The 21,100-nt window shown below is 46.5% G+C and overlaps 1 protein-coding gene across 1 annotated transcript in view; it reads right to left on the reverse strand.

Annotated features, from left to right (window-relative positions):
* Nucleotides 1-2,356: 2,356 nt before the first annotated feature.
* WIPF2 (WAS/WASL interacting protein family member 2) overlaps nucleotides 2,357-21,100 on the reverse strand; it is a 40,683-nt gene continuing 21,939 nt past the window's right edge. The window contains exons 2-8 of the mRNA XM_081220181.1: nucleotides 19,126-19,257; nucleotides 14,920-15,052; nucleotides 13,642-13,758; nucleotides 12,633-13,289; nucleotides 4,450-4,659; nucleotides 2,761-2,862; nucleotides 2,357-2,518 (exon numbers count right to left, since the gene is read on the reverse strand). Of these exons, the coding sequence (XP_081076307.1) occupies nucleotides 2,478-2,518; nucleotides 2,761-2,862; nucleotides 4,450-4,659; nucleotides 12,633-13,289; nucleotides 13,642-13,758; nucleotides 14,920-15,052; nucleotides 19,126-19,188 (1,323 nt within the window). The 5' untranslated portion in view covers nucleotides 19,189-19,257 and the 3' untranslated portion in view covers nucleotides 2,357-2,477. The remainder of the gene's footprint in view (nucleotides 2,519-2,760; nucleotides 2,863-4,449; nucleotides 4,660-12,632; nucleotides 13,290-13,641; nucleotides 13,759-14,919; nucleotides 15,053-19,125; nucleotides 19,258-21,100) is intronic.

Consider the following 21,100-nt stretch of genomic DNA (forward strand, 5'->3'; position numbering starts at 1 on the left):
CCACCCAATCTTCCGCTGAAGAGATGACATTCCCACAAGCAGATAAAAAGAGCAGTTTAAAAGGTGAGAAGTTTTAGTGCTCTTGTAGCCAGCCCACCTCAAACCTATATTACAAGCTTTTTACAGCATACAAAATAGATCAATAACTATGAGGCTCACATTCCCATTCATCAATAGTAAATATACATGATAATAAATCTGTTATTAACACAGGGACCAAATAAGGTATAAGGCAAAGACATTTAAATAGGTACTGTGTCATCAACATGCTCTGAAGAAGAAAATCCATCTGACTACATCTAGCCCCAAGCCTTTTTCCATGAGGCCAAGAAAATGAAAATACAGTCAATACCCACGTGACACAGTCCAAATGCTGGGGAATATGAGGGGCAGGTCATACGGGAGGAAGACAGTGGCCCCAATGAAAAGCTGGGGTTTGGCTTTTACGTGTGATGCTCAGTTCAATGCTCTATGTTTGAGTAGTGAGGGGAAAAGAGATACGCTTTGATAACATTGTACAAAAGGCATCAACTCCCATTTCAAAAATAAATGGGAAGACTTCACAGTCCAAGTTCAGTAACTGGGGTCAGCATCTACCCCAGAACTCTGCTGCAGTATCAAGTCTTGTACTTTCTCCTTTTCCCTCCACTAGCATCCTCTCTCTAAGCTCCACTGGCTTCAGGATGCTGGGGGGATACTGCCGGGAGGTAACTGCTAACAGATTTGAAAATAAGAATGATAAATAAAGAATGATTAGAAAAAGCGTGGTCACAGACCTAATCATGGTTTGCCCCAACAGTCAATATGGTCCAGGGGATGGCAAAGGATCGCAGACCCCAGATAAATAACCCAAGTCGAGAGCTCTTTCATCTAGCACTGGGAAGACTTGGGTTTCACTGGGCACCATGTACAGATCCTTCGTCTGTGATCCAACAGATAGGAAAGGTCGCTAGGGCAGTTTAATCCTGTGATGTATCTGATGAAAGCTCCTTTGCTCTCACTTCAAGCTCTGAGCAGCCTCTGCACTTGACAAGAGCTTTAGCAAACCAAACCAGCTGGATGTGGAGCCCAGGAGCTCCATCATGCTGTTGGAGAAGGGGAAGTCCCTACACCATGATCCAAGCTCAGTTCCTACCTAGATTGGGAACCTCCATTTTCTCTGTGCTCTTTAACTAGGACCTGGAAGACGAAACAACATGTTGCTGGCTGCCAGGGAAGATCAACTGGACTGAGGCACACCGCACCAAAGTCTTTGTGCTTTTGGCAGAGGAATCTTTGACTACCCCCATAAGCTTCCTCACCCTTCTCTACTCTGCTGTGTTAACCCCTGCAGTCTTGGGGTTGAACAGGAAGAGCCTGCTCACTTAGACGGGCTATGAACTTCACAACGAGCGGGCCTCAGTTAAAGCCATTCACAGCCCGCAGAGCTGGTCCCTTCCACAAGGTGCTTCACCCTTCCCTTCTTCGTCATCCTGGAGCACCCATCAGGGGTTGAAGTTTTTGAACAGGGCTGCAAGGGCCAGTGGCCTTCAGGGCCAAGCAGAGAAGACTGAGGCAGCCTCAAGGTCAAGGTTAAGGCCAAGGCCAAGGTCCTATCTTCCTATCTCTCACTAGAGGTTTTGGGGGTTTCTGAATTCATAATGAATGAATGAAAGGGACTTTTCTCTTGAGGGGATAGGTGGTGAGAGGAGGAAAAACATCCCTCAGCCTCAGCACCTGAAGAAACGGAGCAGGGAGCCCCAGAGGGCTCACATGGCTCCTGGTCCCTGTGCCGCAGAGGAACTGACTAGCTCTAAAAGGACCCCCAGTTTACTTCACCCTCTCTTTTTAGTAGATGTTTAGTTCAACTGATTAGTATTTAGTGTTTATATCCAACCTACTTCTGGGTATGAGCGTGGGGTGGGGTGAGGGCAAAACCAAAATACCCCGAAAAATAAAGCAGACCCATTTCCTTGCCCATGCTCTAAACTTGACCTTTAAAACAGATCACTTCTCTGCAAACTCCTTTCCCATTTCACTAAAAATGCCCACCCCCAGAAGTCCTGGCCATGCCAGCCTCCTAAAATGATGAAATATAATATACCCACCAAGCTCCCCCCACAGTGGGTAGGAGAAGGTAGGAGTACCACTCTCCACCCCGCCCCGACAATGAGTTCATTCATCACAACAAGGCACCTTTCCCCAGAGGAAAGCAGGAGACACGGAATCTTTTTCCTCATCTGGCCAGCAGGGCTTGCAAGAGGAGGGATGGATGCAGGGTTTGAGACCCTACTGTCAATGTAAAGAGTCCGGTCACCAAGTCCAGAGACGAGATGCATAGATGGAGGTGAGCTGGGTGGACGCTTGGAGTCTCGAGGTTGGTTGCACTGGAGAAACACGTTAGGAGCTGTCATGCAGGTTTCAGGGAGAATGGAAGGGACCATCTGAGAAGAGGAGAGGGTCCATCCTTTTCCTGAGGAACAGGACCAAGCCAGGCTTCACCTGAGAATGGGTGGCAGAGGTGGGGCTCCACGGGCAGCTGAAAAAAATAAATAAAAACCACATACGCGAGGTCACCCACCAGACCCTGAATAACCCAAACATTCCTAAAATGAGAGACAGACAGGCTCTTCAAGCTAACCTTTAAAATCTGGGACAAGGCTTCGTTGTCTCTTTAAGAAAATGCAGACAAGGAGAAGCAAATATTAAGCTAAGAAAAGCACACACCGATGCTACAGCTTATGCAATTATGGAAGACCTTCCATGATTCTCTTCTCTCACCTCGGTTTGTTTTGCTGGGATATATTCTCTGAAAGTGTTTATATTCTTCTGGAGCAGGAAAGTCTTCTACTGGATGGAAAGAATACTTTGACTCAAAATCATCTGCAAAAGGAACAATATTCATTCACATCACCCCTCCTCATGCTCCCACACCTCTCTGCCACTTCGGACCCTCCCCATACTAGTCTCCTGGGCTTCCTCGTGTACCATGAGGGCCTGCCTTGCCCTCTAAAGCAAGGTTCGTGAGGGCAGCAACAGCATTACTCTCCGCGCCTCGTACACACAGAGTGTGTTCAAAGGCTCTTTACGTTAAGGAATGAGCCTTTGAACTGGTTCTTTAAATCCTTCCACCCCAAACCGGGCACATACCAGGAAAGGAGCCCAGCTGTTTGCACGGCAGGAGAAGGAAATATAGTTCGGTGTTTCGGTAACATAGGCATGTTAGAGACTATCACTATGGGAAACCAACTGAACTGAATCCACAAATTGGTAGAAATTAATCTAAAATGGGACTATATGCCACCAGCTAGGGAACGATCTGACCAGAAGATTCCCTTTTGGCCCAGGCTCCCCTCACTGAGCTCTACAACACAGTCGGGATGGCCATGTCATGGCTCCCACTCCCACTTTCCATGGCCCCTCTACAAGAAGGCTCAAATGTTCTATGGGTGTGGCTCGATCACATTCCAAAGGGCATATCCTCCAAGCAAAAATACTGGTCCACTTAACAGGAACAGACTAGAGCAGGGCCAGAGAAGGGTCAACCATTAAAGAATCTACAGTGTTCAGGCTAAAAGGGACCGTGCAGATCCTTCCAGACTTCCTCAACAGAGGGTGTAACAATACCTGCTGGACAATCTTTACTTGGTGCTCCATCCCAGACCTAATGAATTAGAATCTCTTAGGTGGGGTCTAAGATTCATTTATAAACTTGGAAAAGTTAATCCGATACACTCTTGAGCTAGTCAGTCTCCTTGTTTCACAGATAAGGGAAGTGAGGTCCAAAAAACTGAAGTGACTTCTTCAAAGTAACACAACTAGTCAGTGGCTTTGGATTACTAGATAAAAGTTGTGTACACAGTGTTGTTTTGTTTTCAAAGGTCCAGAAAGGAGCTCTTCTTCCTAGGAGGATACGTAATTCCTGTCTCAATAATCCTGAAGAGGGCTTCCCTGGTGGCGCAGTGGTTGAGAGTCCGCCTGCCGATGCAGGGGACACGGGTTCGTGCCCCGGTCCGGGAAGATCCCACATGCCACGGAGCGGCTGGGCCCGTGAGCCATGGCCGCTGAGCCTGCGCGTCCGGAGCCTGTGCTCCGCAACGGGAGAGGCCACAACAGTGAGAGGCCCGCGTACCGCAAAAGATAAATAAATAAATAAAATAATCCTGAAGAGGATCCAGTCTTTGACCTGAAAGCTAACCACAAATAATGAGCCTTGGGGAGCAAGAGATTGGCTTTAGAGTTAGCAAAACACCTGCTGATTTTACTCCCATCTATTCCAAAGGAATCGTGCCTAGAATTTGCCTAAGGAAGGAGATGGCCATGGATGGGACCCAGGAGTCTGAGCGAAGGTCAGGAGAGGAACTGCAGTGAACAGAGGACACCAAGCAACCACTGCCACTCTACAGCGGCCACTGGAATTAGTGAAGTCACCGCTGGAACTATGAGACTAAAACAGCTATTGCTACTCACCCAAGAAAGATGGGACGGTGGTAATAGAATCTCTGTGGCCATTCCTCAGGGGGGGTGGAGGCGGCGGGGGGGGCCCAGCTGGCGTCCTTGAGGGCGGAGGTGGGGGCCTTCCTCGGCTCAGGGGTTCTGACCCATGCATTCGGTACGGTGGTGGGGGAGGGGGGGCATCCCTGGCACCATTTCGGATCATGGGTGGCGGGGGTGGAGGAGCTGCAATTAAAGTTCAAAGCAGTTAGGTTTGGACGTAGAGACGGTGATGGACGGAGGGATTTGAGAGGCATGGGCCAAAAGAGTGCTCGGTGCTTTCCCAAAGAACCAGACCCTGTGAACCACTGGGCATCATGTTAAATATCATACTCACCCTCCCCTCATCCCTATTTCTTTAACAACATCACCATTCTTCTCAATACCGAAGTTCAGAATAAATTTATGACCCTTTTTCATTTCCCGTGACAAGTCAGTCAAGAATTCCACTTATCCTTGATGATTTTTTTCTCTGCTTTCACATGCCTTCCTCCACAATTCTAAGTCAGGGCTTTCTCATTTTTATCTTGTTCTACTGAGAAAAGCCTCTCAAATGTTTTCCTTGCTTCTAATCTCTTAGCCTTTCAATCCATTCTGCATACCACCAACTCACTAATCTCCCCAAAATACTAGCTCAAACTTTTCCAAGGGCTTTGCATTTCCCATATCGTGAAGTTTCAAATGCTTAGCTTCCACACTGACTGGGTCTCACCCAATCCTTTTCCTTTCTTACACAGTACCCTACCACATCAGTCAGCCTGATCGCACCTTCTTTTCTTCCTCGATTCCTACACTGGATTAGGTACCACTCTTCTGTCCTGCCTGTCCACTCTGTCTCTCTCTACCACTACTATGTTGTATTACACGTGCTTCTTGCCGAGGGTACTGTATATTTCTTAAAGTCAGAGCAGTGTCCGTTCATCTGAGTTCCCAAGCTCGGCACATGGTAGGTCTTCAATCAATACGTGCTAAATAAACCAAATTCCATATGCTTTGCTCTTGTGACTCCCCCAAAATATTCAGAAATACCACCCCTCATCCCTTACTATCAAATCCTACTTTTCTTTAAGGTTCAACTCAAGTCCCATCTTCTCAAGGCTTTTCCAAAGCAATCCACTCTAATCTGATTCCCTCCTTTGCTCTCCCACAGCATTTACAGGTTATGTCACTTATTCTAACACTTAGTAGTACGGACTGAGTGATGTTCAAATTATGTATAATAATTTCATCTGCAGAAGTTACATGTTTCCAATGATAGACTCATTGCTCAAAAGAAATCGGGAACACCTCTTTTGGAATTGCCTCCAAACCCGGGTTGCCAGACAGACCCGTAAATATAACCATATGACGGTCACCGCTCATGTCTGAGGTTGCATCACCACCAAAGAAAGTCATACCGACGTCGGACTCTGATTTCTGGCCATTTTCGAAAATCAAATTCACCTTAAAAGACAAAATTTGCCACCAAGCATAAGGTAATGTCAAAAGCATGTTGGGGGGAATTCCCCGGTGGCGCAGTGGTTAAGAATCTGCCTGCCAGTGCAGAGGACACGGGTTCGAGCCCTGGTCCGGGAAGATCACACAAGCCGCGGAGTGGCTGGGCCCGTGAGCCATGGCCGCTGAGCCTGCGCGTCCGGAGCCTGTGCTCCGCAGCGGGAGAGGCCACAACAGTGAGAGGCCCGCGTACCGCAAAAAAAAAAAAAAAGACAAAATTTGCCACCAAGCATAAGGTATGTCAAAAGCATGTTGGGGGGGGAATTTCCTGGTGGCACAGTGGTTAAGAATCTGCCTGCCAATGCAGGGGACACAGGTTCGAGCCCTGGTCCGGGGAGAGATCCCACATGCCGCGGAGCAACTAAGCCCGGGTGCCACAACTATGAGTCTGCGCTCTAGAGCCCACGAGCCACAACTACGGAGCCCGCGTGCCTAGAGCCTGTGCTCTGCAACAAGAGAAGCCACCGCAATAAGAAGCCCGTGCACCACAACGAAGAGTAGCCCCCACTTGCCACAACTAGAGAAAGCCCACGCGCAGCAACGAAGACCCAATGCAGCCAAAAATAAATAAATTTTAAAAAAAAAGCACGTTGGGGGACTTCCCTGGTGGCGTAGTGGTTAAGAATCCACCTGCCAGTGCAGGGGACATGGGTTCGAGCCCTGGTCCAGGAAGATCCCACATGCCGCGGAGCAACTAAGCCCATGTGCCACAACTACTGAGCCTGTGCTCTAGAGCCCACGAGCCACAACTACTGAGCTCACGTGCCACAACTACTGAAGTCCGCACGCCTAGAGCCTGTACTCCACAAGAGAAGCCACTGCAAGGAAAAGCCCGAGCACCGCAAAGAAGAGTAGCCGCTGCTCGCCGCAACTAAGAGAAAGCCTGCGTGCAGCAATGAAGACCCAACGCAGCCAATAAATAAAAATAAATAAATAAAAAGCATGCTGGGGCTTCCCTGGTGGCGCAGTGGTTGAGAGTCCGCCTGCCGATGCAGGGGACCACGGGTACGGGGGGGAGGATCCCACATACCGCAGAGCGGCTGGGCCCGTGAGCCGTGGCCGCTGAGCCTGCGCGTCCGGAGCCTGTGCTCCGCAACGGGAGAGGCCGCAACAGTGAGAGGCCCGCGTACCGCGCAAAAAAAAAAAAAAGCATGCTGGACATCACTGGAATAGGTTCGAATGTGTTTAAGTTAGATTATTTCTATGCTTTGCACTAAGAATACTAGCAGCTACCATTTATTTGATATCCATCATGTTCCAGGCACTGTCCCGGGCACTTTATATGCATTAAATCTTTAAAAATTCTTGTAGCCACCCCTGCACAAGTATGAGACATTATCCCCATTTCACAAATGAGGAAACTGGGACTCAGGCTATTTGTCTAAGGTCACAGATCTAACAGACCCAGCATACGTCTGCTCTTCCATAGTAAGAAAACTGCTACACAATGCTTTTCACAACAACCTCAAGTATTAAATATCTCCCGAACAAATGTATAACCCAGTGAGATGGCAATGTGTCTTTTGGTACCTGGGCCATGTTACCAAACAGTACATGGAGACTACACGGCTTAACAGACAACACTGTCTTAGTAATAAGAGTATATATCATTCCTCCTGAATTACTGTCAGAATTTCTATAGAGTAACCATAGTTAAGAATGAAACAGTAATGGGATGATTTTGTTTTGTTTTTGTTTTTATTAAATATTTATTTGGCTGCACCGGGTCTTTAGTTGCAGCACAAGGGATCTTCGCTGTGGCGTGTGGGATCTTATAGTTGTGGCATGCAGACTCTTAGTTGTGCCATGAGGGATCTAGTTCTCTGACCAGGGATAGAATCTGGGCCCCCTGCACTGGGAGCGTGGAGTCTTAACCGCTGGACTACCAGGGAAGTCCCTGGGATGATGCTTAGAGACAAGAAGTCTGGCACCATAGGCCCAGTAAATGTTAGTTTTAGCTTCCCATAAAACACACTCAGAATGTCAACTCTCCCTCACTCTCCAAGGTCTGTATAAGTATGGACGGGGACATTAGAGGTCATAATTAAAGAGAAATCTCCTTAACTCCTCCCAGCAGATCCCTGAACCTTGTTTTCACTCCAAATCTGCCCAAACCGAAGCTCTTTCAGGTCATCCTCAAAATATTTCCCTAAAACTCAGATTTCTCAGGGCCCTGAGAGTCTGCATCTACTGTGAGGGCGGGACCAGGGAGAGTAAGGTAGAGGGTCCGTCAGGCTCAAAAGGACACCAGCTAGACTCTGAGCGGGAGGCAGTGATGAGGGCCACCCTGGATGGGCAAAACGGAGCAGGACCAAGAGCTACCTGCTGGGCTCCCTCAGCACCCTCCCTCAGGGCCGGTCATCCTGACCAGATTCTGCCATCTCTAAGAAGTTTCTGAGCTCTTTGTCACATCCAGTTTTAAGACTTTCAAGTGACAGAGCCAGAACCCAAGGACCCCAAGAAACAAGCAGTGTGCAAAAGAAACCCTGGGGTAGGAAGACTGACTTCTGTAATCCAAGATAAACCTGTATTAAAGAAAGCATGATGTTATTTTTTTTAATTGAAGTATAGTTGATTTACAGTGTTGCGTTACTTTCTGCTGTACAGCAAAGTGATTCAGTTATACATACTCTTTTTTTATATTGTTTTCCATTATGGTTTATCGTAGGATATTGAATATAGTTCCCTGTGCTATACAGTAGGACCTTGTTGTTTATTCATTCTATATATAATCACTTACATCTGCTAAACCCAACCTCCCACTCCATCCTCAACTCTTTTAAAAAGAAAAAAATTCTCTTAAAAAAATAGTGTTTTAGGGACTTCCCTGGTGGTCCAGTGGTTAAGACTCCGTGCTCCCAATGCAGGGGGACTGGGTTTGATCTCTGGTCAAGGAACTAGATCCCTCATGCCGCAACTAAGACCCAGCACAGCCAAAATAAAATAAATAAATAAATATATATATATATGTGTGTATATATATATATATATTTTTTAATAGTGTTTTACTCTGCAAAGGAAAAATTCAGAAAACAAACCTTATGGACCAATAATAAGGGACTTTTCGGTCTCTGAGCACCCTGGGGAGGGTAAAAGACTACATACTCATTCAAATGTAAATAATTCATAAAGAAACAAAAGTAAATTATCCCATGTTATCACACCATATGATTTATTAACAGAGATAAGACCATGAAAACTGCCTAGAAGTCCTCTGCATAAAACCACTAAATTCGTCAGCACACCACAGTTTATAAAGCGCTTTTACACATTATTTTCTTTATAACCACCTCTGAAAAGTACTGTGAACACCATTTTCTGGACGAGGAAACAAACTCAGAGAATCAGAGTCATCTGCCCAATGTCACAGAACAAGTGGAGCCAATACTTGAAAGATCTCTGACTAAAGTATCTCAATTTTTTTTCAGAGTGTCACTCTTGAGAACTGCTGCTCTGGTTACTGATACAGAAAGCAGGCTGAGGCCTATGTCAGGCCTCGAAGTTGGTGATGGCTGTAGACAGAAGAACAAGGCTCATAACTTCACATTTTTCTAAAGAAATCACAAAAAAAGAACTGAGAAGTGGGAAGCAAGAAGTCTGCAGGCATTTAAAACGACTCAGTTCAACCCACAGAAATTACATTTTTCTCCGCTTCTATTCCTGGTTGGCTTCAGAAAGATATGGGCTCTGCTCAGATAAAGGGTCATTTTAAAAAATCCCTAAGTTAAAAAAAATTTTTTCTTTTTAACCTAAACTTTGTAGAGTCAAAGGTCACGTTAGGACTACATCCTTATGGCTACAGCCAGGGAAATACAGGGTCGGCCACATACCAGGCTCCCGTGTGACCGCCTGATGTTACCGCCAGCTCCTAGAATACAAGTCTCTGGACCTAATCAAGCAGCAGTACCAGTTTATGGGCCTTTAATACATGCTTCCCGATGACATACCTGCTTAATCGATGATCTCATCTATACCTGCAGGGACTGTTTAAAATCAAAGTTCAAAAGCCATTTGTGGAGGCTGCGGCTCAAAGCCCAGTGAAACAAGAGAATACAGGAGCCAAAATTCCTGGGTCTGAGAAGGCCCCAGCATGGCCTCGTTCACTCTCTACTTTCAGTCAGGCTATTTTGTAGGATGACACAACCTCTCCCACCTTTTTGAAGGTTCCTTAATTCCCTCCTTACCCAGTTCAGGACCATGGTCCCTTGTTACGAGCACTCCCTTACACACGCCCGTAACTCCCTTGCCCTGCTCTCCGTTACAGTCGCACGTGCCTAAAACACGCTAACCTGGTGAAATACAACTCTCCTCCAACTCAGTACCTGCAGAGGCACAGCTGAACACACACCGAGCTGAGGAATCTCACTTGAAGTGTGTGGCCCCTAAGCTCGAGCGCGCCTTCCGTGATGCTGGTCATCCTAGCACACTTCTCTCCTCCACTCATTCTCCTGCACGCCCAGATGGCCATTTTGTGCCCTCTTTCCTCTCTCCTCAAATCTCCCTCTATTTCCTTACCCTCATTCACAGCGTATGTCCTTGCTTTCAATTTCACCCAGAATATAGAAGCAAAAAAAAAAAAAAACAAAAAAAGGGGCTTCCCTGGTGGCACAGTGGTTAAAGAATCTGCCTGCCAATGCAGGGGACACGAGTTCGAGCCCTGGGCCGGGAAGATCCCACATGCTGCGGAGCAGCTAAGCCCATGTGCCACAACTACTGAGCCTGCGCTCTAGAGCCCGCGAGTCACAACTACTGAGCCTGTGTGCCACAACTACTGAAGCCCACGTGCCTAGAGCCCGTGCTCCGCAACAAGAGAAGTCACTGCGATGAGAAGCCCGTGCACCGCAAGGAAGAGTAGACCTCGCTCCACGCAACTAGAGAAAGCCCGCGCGCAGCAACGAAGACCCAACGCAGCCATAAATAAATAAATAAATAAATACATTTATTTAAAAAAAATTTTAGAAGAAACTTTCCACATGCTCCTACCGCTACACCCACCTACCTACTTGCTTCTTTGCCTATATGCTCTGCCTTCCCTCCCGTCACCACAAAGAACTGTGTTCTTATCTAAGGCCAACCCTTGACCTGGGGATCAGGTTCCATTCCTTCTTGCCTCCCCAAGGACACTATCCAGGCAATTTCCTCCTCTCTACTGGATCATTCCATCAGCGCACAAACAGATGCTGAAATATCTTCCGTCTTGGGTGGGGTGGGGCGGGGCGGGGGGAACCAACCCTCAATCTCTCATCCTCCTCGAGCACCCATTCCACATACCTGTACCCCCAACTCCCCTTTACAGCAAACTCCCTAGAGTTTCTCTGTTGCTATCTTCATCAAGTCCTCTCTTATTCCTACATGCTTGAACCCACCCCAATTAGACTTTCACCCTCACGCTCCCTCCAGCACTCCACTGAAACTACTTAGAAGGGTAGTTTGGGGGTCCCCCAAATGACTCCCACGTTGCTGAGACCAATGTCATTCTCAGTCTTCAACTTACCTGACCCACCTGCAGAACAGGCCACAGTTGCTCACTCACTCTATCCTGGACTTTCTCCATTACTCTCTTGGCATTCCTCCTTTCTTCCTCACTAGAGGCCCTTTCTCAGTTTTCTCTGCTTAGTACTCTCATCACTCTCGCCTGTCATGTAGGAAGGCCTCAGGCCTCGGACCTCTCCTCTTCTCTATACTCACTCCCCAGGTGATCTCACCCCAGCATGTGGTTCTCAATATCCTTCAAATTTCTCTCTCTAGCCAAGACCACTCCCCTGAACTTCAGAGTCTGAGAGTCAATCGATAATCGGTTATTTCCTCTTGGATGTCTAACAGGCACCTCAAACTTGACATCCAAAACTGAACACCCACCTTCCCCCAAACCTGCTGTGATCCTCCTATCCATCTACTCAGATTATTGCACTAGCCCCCTAAGTGGTCTCCTTTGGCCCCTTTGTCCTCCTGTGGTGGGTTCTCAATAACACAGCCATCTGCCTTTTCAAAAGGTAAATCAAAGCTACTTCTGTGTTCCAACCCCCCGCGCCCCGCCAGTGGCTCCCCATCTCACACAGAGTAAAACCCAAAGTCTTCACAAGTCCTCCGATGTCCTCCCGTTGCACCTGGCTTTCTGACCTCCACGTCCTGCCGCTCTTCCCCTCACGCATTCTGGTCTTGCCACAATGGTCTCCCTGTTGTCCCCAGTGTCTCAGGGTCTTTGCATTTGCTGCCCTCAATGCCTGCGTAGCGTACTCCCTCACTTCCTTCAGGTATTTGCAAACTGTCACTTTATCAGTAAGGCCTTCCCTGACCCCATCCCTACCCTCACCCCTGTAATTTAAAATATTACCTCATCCCCACTCCAGTATATCCCATTCCCTTTCTCTGCTTTGTATTTCTCTACAGCATCTATATACTATGTACATATATATATATATATATATATATATATATTTTACTAATTAATTTGTTAACTGTCCAGGAGAACAGGATTTTTTGTCTTTTTTATTTACTGCTGTTTTCCTAACAACAGAGTCTGACACGTAAAAAGGCATTCAATAAACCTGTTGAATGAGTATTCACTTCAAGCACTGAAGGACAGCTTTGGGGAAGAGGGTGAAGAGGAAGGATAAACTCAGTCTCAGTATGGTAGGAAAAATCAGGTGCTTCCAGGCACTTACCTGCTCCCCGACTGGGAGGGTCTCGGGCTGGGGGAGGTGGCCTATTACTCTGCAAAGAAGGGGAGGCTGAGGTGGGTGGAGGAGGCGCTAGGCCTCTGACAGGCCCTGGCGTCTTCCTATGCAAAGAATTGTGTCTCTGTGGCAGCTCAGGGGCTGACTCGTTAGTGGGACTGGAGGGTCCATTGGGGACCCCGGGAGGCTGGCGGTAAGGCGGCGGCGGAGGAGCTGGAGACTGGCCGCCTGGTCCTGTTCTGATATTCACAGGGGAAGGAGGCGGCTTGACTGGGGGTGGAGCGGGAGGTCCCTCTCGACCAAGGTGAAGCCTCTGTCCAGGTGTGGGTGGCAGGGGCTTCTCTCTGTTGTAGGCTGCGGCTTTGCTGCTGTGCACAGGCAGAGGCGTAGGGGGGGCGTTGGCACGCCGCCCTGGGGGAGGCGGAGGAGGGGCGGAGGAGCTGTGCTTCATGCCTGTACTGCTGGTGGTGTTAGGCCGAGAGAGGTCCGGTAACGAGGGTCTCTGCGTCCGGGGCAGTTCTGGGAGTGAGGCTCGGTTGCTGTCTGTATCATCCTGAGGACGCCCGCTGGCTGTAGACCCCGGAGGCCTTGGGGCAACAGCTCGAGAACTGGGGACTTGTAGGGCTGGCTTGCCGGCTAGGTTCTCTACAAATACACCAGACAGCACAGGGTCAGCGGAGCTGGACCTATGTTGCTGGGTATCTCCACGTCACCCCGCCTCCTTAGTGCAACCTGCACGGCAGCAGGGCAAATACCTGTGCGATTCTGGGTTTTCACCTGGTTCCAGGCTCAGGGCCCATTAACAAATACTACTGATGCAAGTTGAACGCACTCTTATTTACCCCCAGCGTTTGCTTTATTCTACTTTATAACCCCTGCCCTGCCCCCACTCCTCCTTCCCATCTCTACCACACTCCTCAACCCCAGGGGGCCCACCTGGGACCAGTCAGAAATGAACGCGCTTGGGAAATATCCTAAGGAAGTACTTATCACATACCTGAGCCGTCCTTGGCTCCCACAGGGCGGAGCTTTGGCACTCCTCCTTGGAAGAGACCTCCCTTGGGCTGCAGGGCAGCTGCTCCAGAGCCATAACCACCACTGCTTCCTTTGGGTTCTGGAAAGCACACCATTAGGATTTTCATTTCATATGCTCTGAGGCTGGTGACCAAGTCAATCCTGAGGAGAAACCCCTCCTCTACCTGGGCTTTAATTTGCAAACAAACCGATACTGCTTTTGCCTTTCCACTGAAATAGAAAGCTGGGCTTCTCTGCTCCACAGCTTCATGTAGGTGTGGGGATGAAACTCTGTGCTGTGATGAAAGAGAGAAAACAAAAGGAACGAGGAGCCAGTCTTCCTTTATTTAGGGCACAGCGGTAACCAGGATGAAGACCTGTTCAACAGAGTTCTCGAGGCTTTCCTCTCCAAGTCCCAGATGGTGAGGGGGCTTAATGGCTCAGGGACCCAGGTGTGAGAAAACCCCCAGAGGCCTTTCAGAATGAACACTTGTAGCAATTATAAAATCATCGTTGGCTTCAGCTTACAGGCTTTTAGGACTGTGGTGGTCTTCTCAGAGAAAAGCCAAGGATATGCCCTAACAAGCACTAGTTATAGTAGGAGATGGGAGGCTTAAGACCCCGAGAATGCTTCTCAAAGGTCAAAAAGAAATTTCTAAGGTATTCAAATGAACAGATGAGAAGACAGCCAAAGAACATCCCAAGACAAAACTCTCCCACTGGGCTTCCCTGGTGGCGCAGTGGTTGAGAGTCCGCCTGCCGATGCAGGGGACACGGGTTCATGCCCCAGTCTGGGAAGATCTCACATGCTGCGGAGTGGCTGGGCCAGTGAGCCATGGCCACTGGGCCTGCACGTCCGGAGCCTGTGCTCCGCGGCAGGAGAGGCCACAACAGTGAGAGTCCCGTGTACTGCAAAAAAAAACAAAAAAAAACAAAACTCTCCCACTCACGACCCAACAATAAAAATGACAGCCAAGGGCTTCCCTGGTGGCGCAGTGGTTTGAGAGTCCGCCTGTCGATGCAGGGGACGCAGGTTCATGCCCCGGTCCGGGAGGATCCCATGTCCCGTGGAGCAGCTGGGCCCGTGAGCCATGGCCGCTGAGCCTGCGCGTTCGGAGCCTGTGCTCCACAACGGGAGAGGGCGCAACAGTGAGAGGCCCGTGTACCGCAAAAAAAAAAAAAAAAAAAAGACAGCCAAGCCTAGTCCCCGAGTCAACCCTGGGATCCCAGCGGTTCATCAGGAGATGAAGCTCAGACTCACTCTCGAGGATGGGAGCACTCCGATCATTAATGTTGGTCACCTTCTTCAGCTTGGTCCCTTTGCAGATGTCCTGTAAGAGAGCACCTCGACCCCGCTGCTCATCTCTACTCAGCTTGGGCAGCTCAGTGTTGGCCTGAAGGAAGAGGGAAACATAAGTTCACCCTCAATATCCCCTTCATCACAAGCTCGGGATAAATGCCTTAAGCCAAACTGGATTCCACGAGATGCTTGTCTAACCTAGTAAGATACATGTGCCAAACGACAGTATCAATGTCCATTATCCTCCTCTTTAGACCTTTCTCTCATGCTGTACCTTCTGTGAAGGGTATAGGTCTTCCTCCTGTTCAGAAGCTTCTGACAAGAGGCCTGCACCAATACTTACTGAGCACCTATGTGCTAGGCTTGTGTGTCGGACACTTTATTTGTAGCATCACCACCAAGGCAAACGTTTATTGAGTCCCCACTATATCCCAGGCGTTGTGCTAATAATAAGCACATTACTTTCACTATCTTGTTTAAATCCTGAAATATTCCTATGACCAACAACAACAGGAGCATAGGGACAGACAGCTAGATAAATGGAACAAAACAGAAAATCCATAAAGCAGGCCCAGGTCTATATAGAAATAATAAAAGTATATTTCTTCAGTGCAGAAAGGATAGATTATTAAATACAAGGTGTTAATAACAAGTGGTTAATGTTTTGGGCCATGCCGGGAGGCATGTAGGATCTTACTTCCCCAACTAGGGATCGCACACACGCCTGCAGCGGAAGTGTGGAGTCTTAACCACTGGACCGCCAGGGAAGTCCGACAAGTGGTTAATTTTTAGAAAAAAATGATAAAGTTAAATACCTACCGTAGCACTTTACTCTCAAATAAATTCTAGCTGAATTATAAAATTTAAGTGTAAAAAAATAAAACCACAGAAGTACTATATGCAAAAATATAGGAAATGGGAAGGACTTGCTAATCAAGACAACCAAAATACAGGAAAAGATCGACAGATTTGCTTATTACAACTTATTTACTTAGGAATATAAGTAAATAAGCAGATGACACACTGGAAGAAAAATTGTCAGTGACAAATGTAACATATGATAGATAGAAAGGTAGTGGCCTAAATCTATAGAGCATTAACATATAAAGATGACTTAGAAATCAGTGGGATAATAAGCAAAAGATATGAACAACACTGCATAAAAAAGTCAAAAGAGGGCTTCCCTGGTGGCGCAATGGTTGAGAGTCCGCCTGCCGATGCAGGGGACACGGGTTCGTGCCCCGGTCCAGGAAGATCCCACATGCCGTGAAGCGGCTGGACCCGTGAGCCATGGCTGCTGAGCCTGCACGTCCAGAGCCTGTGCTCCGCAACGGGAGAGGCCACAACAGTGAGAGGCCCGCATACCACAAAAAAGAAGTCAAAAGAGCCAACAAATACGAAAAAAAAATCAACTATAATAAAAAAAAATGTAGTGTAAAACTATCATTATCTACCTATGATACTGGTAAAGGTTAAAATTACAAAGAGACTGCTAGCTTTGTGAAGGCAGGGACCACTGCCTGTACAGTGCCTGGCACACTGAAGATGTTCAAAACAATGTATAGAATAAAAAACTGCCCTATGGTGATCTTAAGGATCCAGGAAAACAGGTACTCTTTTCTACTACCTGTGGTAGGACAGATTGGTATGATTTTTCTAGAAAGTAATTTATGTATCAAACACCTTTTAAAAGTCTAGCACAAGAATTCTACTTCCAGAAATTAACTTTAAGAAAATAATTGGAGACGTGCCCAAAGACGATAATAATAGCAAAAAACAGTTTATAATAGCATAAAGCTGAAGTAATCTAAAAGGTCAACCGAAAAGAACAACGAAGGTATAATCATACAGTGGGATGCCAGTTAAGCTCTTAAAGATGTAGGAGTAATAAGCATCTTTTCATGGAAATAAATATCTGACACAATCAAGCAAAAAATATTATAGAACAATATATAGCATGATTCCAGTTTTCAACAGGAGTCATAACAGGACCTATCTCATAGCGTAGTTTTGAGAATTAAATGACAACACTTTTTAAGAGCTTAGCACAGTGCCTGGTGTATAGTAAGAGTTCAATAAGTAGTAGCCAGCTTATATTGTGAAGAAAAAAAAGGTACACACATACAGAAAATTTCTAGAAGGATATACACCGATACTAGCAAAAGTTAATCTGGGGTAATAATTATTTATGTTTATCTGTATTTTCTAGTTCACCTACAATAAACATACAAAATGTTAACAAAGGTTAACTATAGATTAACATTTTCTATGTTTATTGGTGTTCTCTAGTTTTTTCTGGATCTTTAGTGCAGTAAAAAAATTTTTAATGATATCACTAAACATTTAATGACATGACAAGCCATTCATGATGTATTAATGAGGAAGAAGAGCCAATCAGAAATCAGTATGTATATAAAGCACAGCCTTTTTTTAAAAAAAAAAAGGTAGACGGGCTTCCCTGGTGGCGCAGTGGTCAGGAATCTGCCTGCCAATGCAGGGGTCACGGGTTCGAGTCCTGGTCTGGGAAGATCCCACATGCCGCGGAGCAACTAAGCCCATGCGTCACGCTACTGAGCCTGCATTCTAGAGCCCGCGAACCACAACGACTGAGCCCACGCGTCACAACTACTGAAGCCCACGTGCCTAGAGCCCATGCTCCACAACAAGAGAAGCCACCAAAATGAGAAGCCGCGCACCGCAACGAAGAGTAGCCCCCACTCACTGCAACTAGAGAAAGCCCGTGTGCAGCAACAAAGACCCAATGCAGCCAAAAATAAATAAAGTAATAAATAAATTAATAAATGATTATTTTTAAAAAGGTAGACAGATACAAAAGGAGGAAGGAGGGAGGGGAAGGCTAGACACAAAACTGTTATGAATGGTTGGATTATGGGTAACTGCTCCTTTTTGCTTAACCACAGTTCATAAATTTCTTGACATATTACTTTTGTAAAGAGAAAAATATCACTAAGCGTGTCCAAAATTGAGCTCATATCCTCCCCCACAAACCTGTTTCTCTTGTAAATAGCACCAGCATTCAATCAATCCCCCAACTAGAGTCATTCCAATCTCCTTCCTCTTCTTCACTCTTCCATCTGTCATCAGACTCTTAAGATTTTACTTTGTCATTGTCTCTTGTCTCCACTCTCCATCCTCACTGCTTTGGTCCAGACTCTCATTTTCAATTGCCACAGGCTTCTGTCTCCAGTCTCAACCTCCCTGTCTGTAGTCTCAACTCCCAACCTACCGTCCACACTGTGAAGAGTAACTTTCCTAATATAAACCCAAGCAGGTTCCTCCTGCGGCTGAAGAGACTTCAGCATCTCCCCATCACGACCAAGAGAAAACTCCAAACCCCCCACCTACACCTCCAGCCTCAGCTCCCACCACACCCCAAAAATTACAGGAAAAAAACCAGAAGTTGGCAGACCTGAACTCTAGTCCTAGTTCTGAAACAAATTAGCTAGGTTAAGTCACCTTTCCTCTTTTAGGGAACAATTTCTCATCTGTTAAACACCCAACACACACAACACACACAACACACACACACACACACACACACACGAGACGAATCACCCAGGTTGCTTCCTTCTTTCTCATGTGACTCCAGGTATCACAACTCAGACATAGTAAAAGTGGCTGTCTCCTTGGTTCAGAAGCCACATTGCTTTTTTTTTTCTTCCCATTACTGAACCTTTAGTCTTCTTCCTAATTCCATTAACTCCTTTCTTTCTTGATATGGGGCACGGGGACTTTTAGACCTGATGGACTTGACTTTAAAGTGAACTGATTTGGAGTAGAAAAGAAGGAAATGAAATGGCAGCAAGAAACAACAACTAGGAATTGCCATCCCTTTTCTCAAAGATGCAGGGAAAGGACACATTGACCTTTATACTACAATAGTTTTAGGGAAGACACACTAGTTCCTACTCTGATGCCACCTGCCCAAATCTCCATTTAGACTGAACCAGGATAAAAAAAACCAAGACAAGCCATTATGGTCCTAAGAGGACTTCTCAGGAATCAGAACGAATTGAGGAAGACAGACTTTACTTATTTATTCTCCATCTTCCTACACCACATGTCTTTGAGTACACTATGTCTTATACCAGGAAGCCCTAAGTATCCATTCAGGTCTTGAGATAGCCAGGTGGATGGACTACCTACCTGATTAGAAGTGGGAGGTGGAGGAGGACCGGGGGGTGGTGGAGGGGGAGGAGGAATTGGCATCCTTGCCCTGTTTGCAGTTGGCACTGCTCTCTTTCCTTTTTAATCTGCAGCTTTAGGTCACTCATATACCTGCAAGTGAAACAGAAATAAATTCATGAGAACAACTTTGCCATGAGAGACACTGAGGACCAGGAGAACCAGAGGACTGAGCATGACACCAGAGAGAAACTAGGCACTCATCTCCTAGTCGCACTGTGATATAGTCCAGGGCTCGGTAAATCTTTTCTGTAAAAGGCCAGATTAAAAAAAATACTTTAGGCTTTGTAAACCCCATATGGCCTCTGTCGCACATTATTCTTCTGTTTTGTTTTGACAACCTTTTAAATTAATAAACTTTATTTCTTAGAGCAGTTTTAGGTTCACAGCAAAACTGAGCAGAAAGTACAGAGTCCCCCTAAAACCCCTGTCCCTCCCAACACACAAAGTCCCCCACTATCTATACCCTGCAGTGATACATTTGTCACAATTGATGAACCTACACTGACACCTCGTTATCACCCGAAATCCACAGTTTACATTAGGGTTCACTCTTGGTGTTGTACATTCCATGGGTTTGGACAAATGTCTAACGACAGACAACTCTCCACCAATGTCGTATCATATAGAATCGTTTCACTGTCCTAAGAATCTCTTATGCTGTATCTATTCATCCCTCCCTGGCCCCCACCCCTGAACCCCTGGCAACCACTGAGCGTTTTAATGTCTCCATAGTTTTGCCTTTTCCAGAATGTTGTATAGTTGGAATCATACAGTACCCTTTTCTGATTGGCTTCTTTCACTTGGTAATATGCATTTAAGTTTCCTCCACGTCTTTTCATGGCTTGATAGCTCATTTCTTTTTAGCACTGAATAACATTCCACTGTCTGGATGTACCACACAGTTTGTTTATCCATTCACCTCCTGAAGGACATCTGGGATGTTTCCAAGTTTTAGCAATTATGAATAACGCTGATATAAACATCCTTGTGCAGGTTTTTGTGAGGACATAAGTTTTGGACTCATTTGGGTAAACATCAAGGAGCATGACCGATGGACCATATGGTAAGAGTATGTTCTGGAATAAACTGCCAGAAGACCTTCCGCAATGGCTGTACCAATTCGCATTCTCACCAGCAATGAATTAGAGTTCCTACTGCTCCACATCCTCGCCAGCATTCTGGATTTTGGTCATTCCAACAGGTGTGTAGTAGTATCCTGTTGTTTTAATTTGCAATTCCTAAATGACATATGATGTTGGAATATTTTCATATGCTGACTTGCCATCTATATATCTTCTTTTTTTGAAATTAATTAATTTATTTATTTTGGCTGCACTGAGGCACGCAGGCTTAGTTGCGGCATGTGGGATCTTAACTCCCCGAACAGGGATCGAACCCGGGTCCTCTACATTGGGAGCGCAGAGTTTTAACCACTGGACCACCAGGGAAGTCCCTATATATCTTCTTTGGCGAGGTGTGTGTTCAGGTCTCTTGCTCACTTTTTAATCGGGTTGTTTGTTTTCTTATTGTTGAGTTTTAAGAGTTCTTTGTACATTTTAGGTAACAGTCCTTTATCAGATGTATCTTTTGCAAATATTTTCTCTTAGTCTGTGGCTTGTGTTCTCATTCCCTTGATTTTTACATTTAAAAAACGTAAAAACCGGGACTTCCTTGGTGGCGCAGTGGTTAAGAATCCGCCTGCCAATGCAGGGGACACGGGTTCCATCCCTGGTCCAGGAAGATCCCACATGCCACGGAGCAACTAAGCCCGTGAGCCACAACTACTGAGCCTGCGCTCTAGAGCCCGCGAGCCACAACTACTGAGCCCATGCGCCACAACTACTGAAGCCCGTGCACCACAACTACAGAAGCCAGTATGCCTACAGCTCAAACTCCACAACAAAGCCACCGCAATGAGAAGCCCACACACCAC

This window comes from Mesoplodon bidens (genome assembly GCF_964165515.1).
Source record: "Mesoplodon bidens genome assembly, chromosome: 19".
Taxonomy (NCBI): domain Eukaryota; kingdom Metazoa; phylum Chordata; class Mammalia; order Artiodactyla; family Ziphiidae; genus Mesoplodon; species Mesoplodon bidens.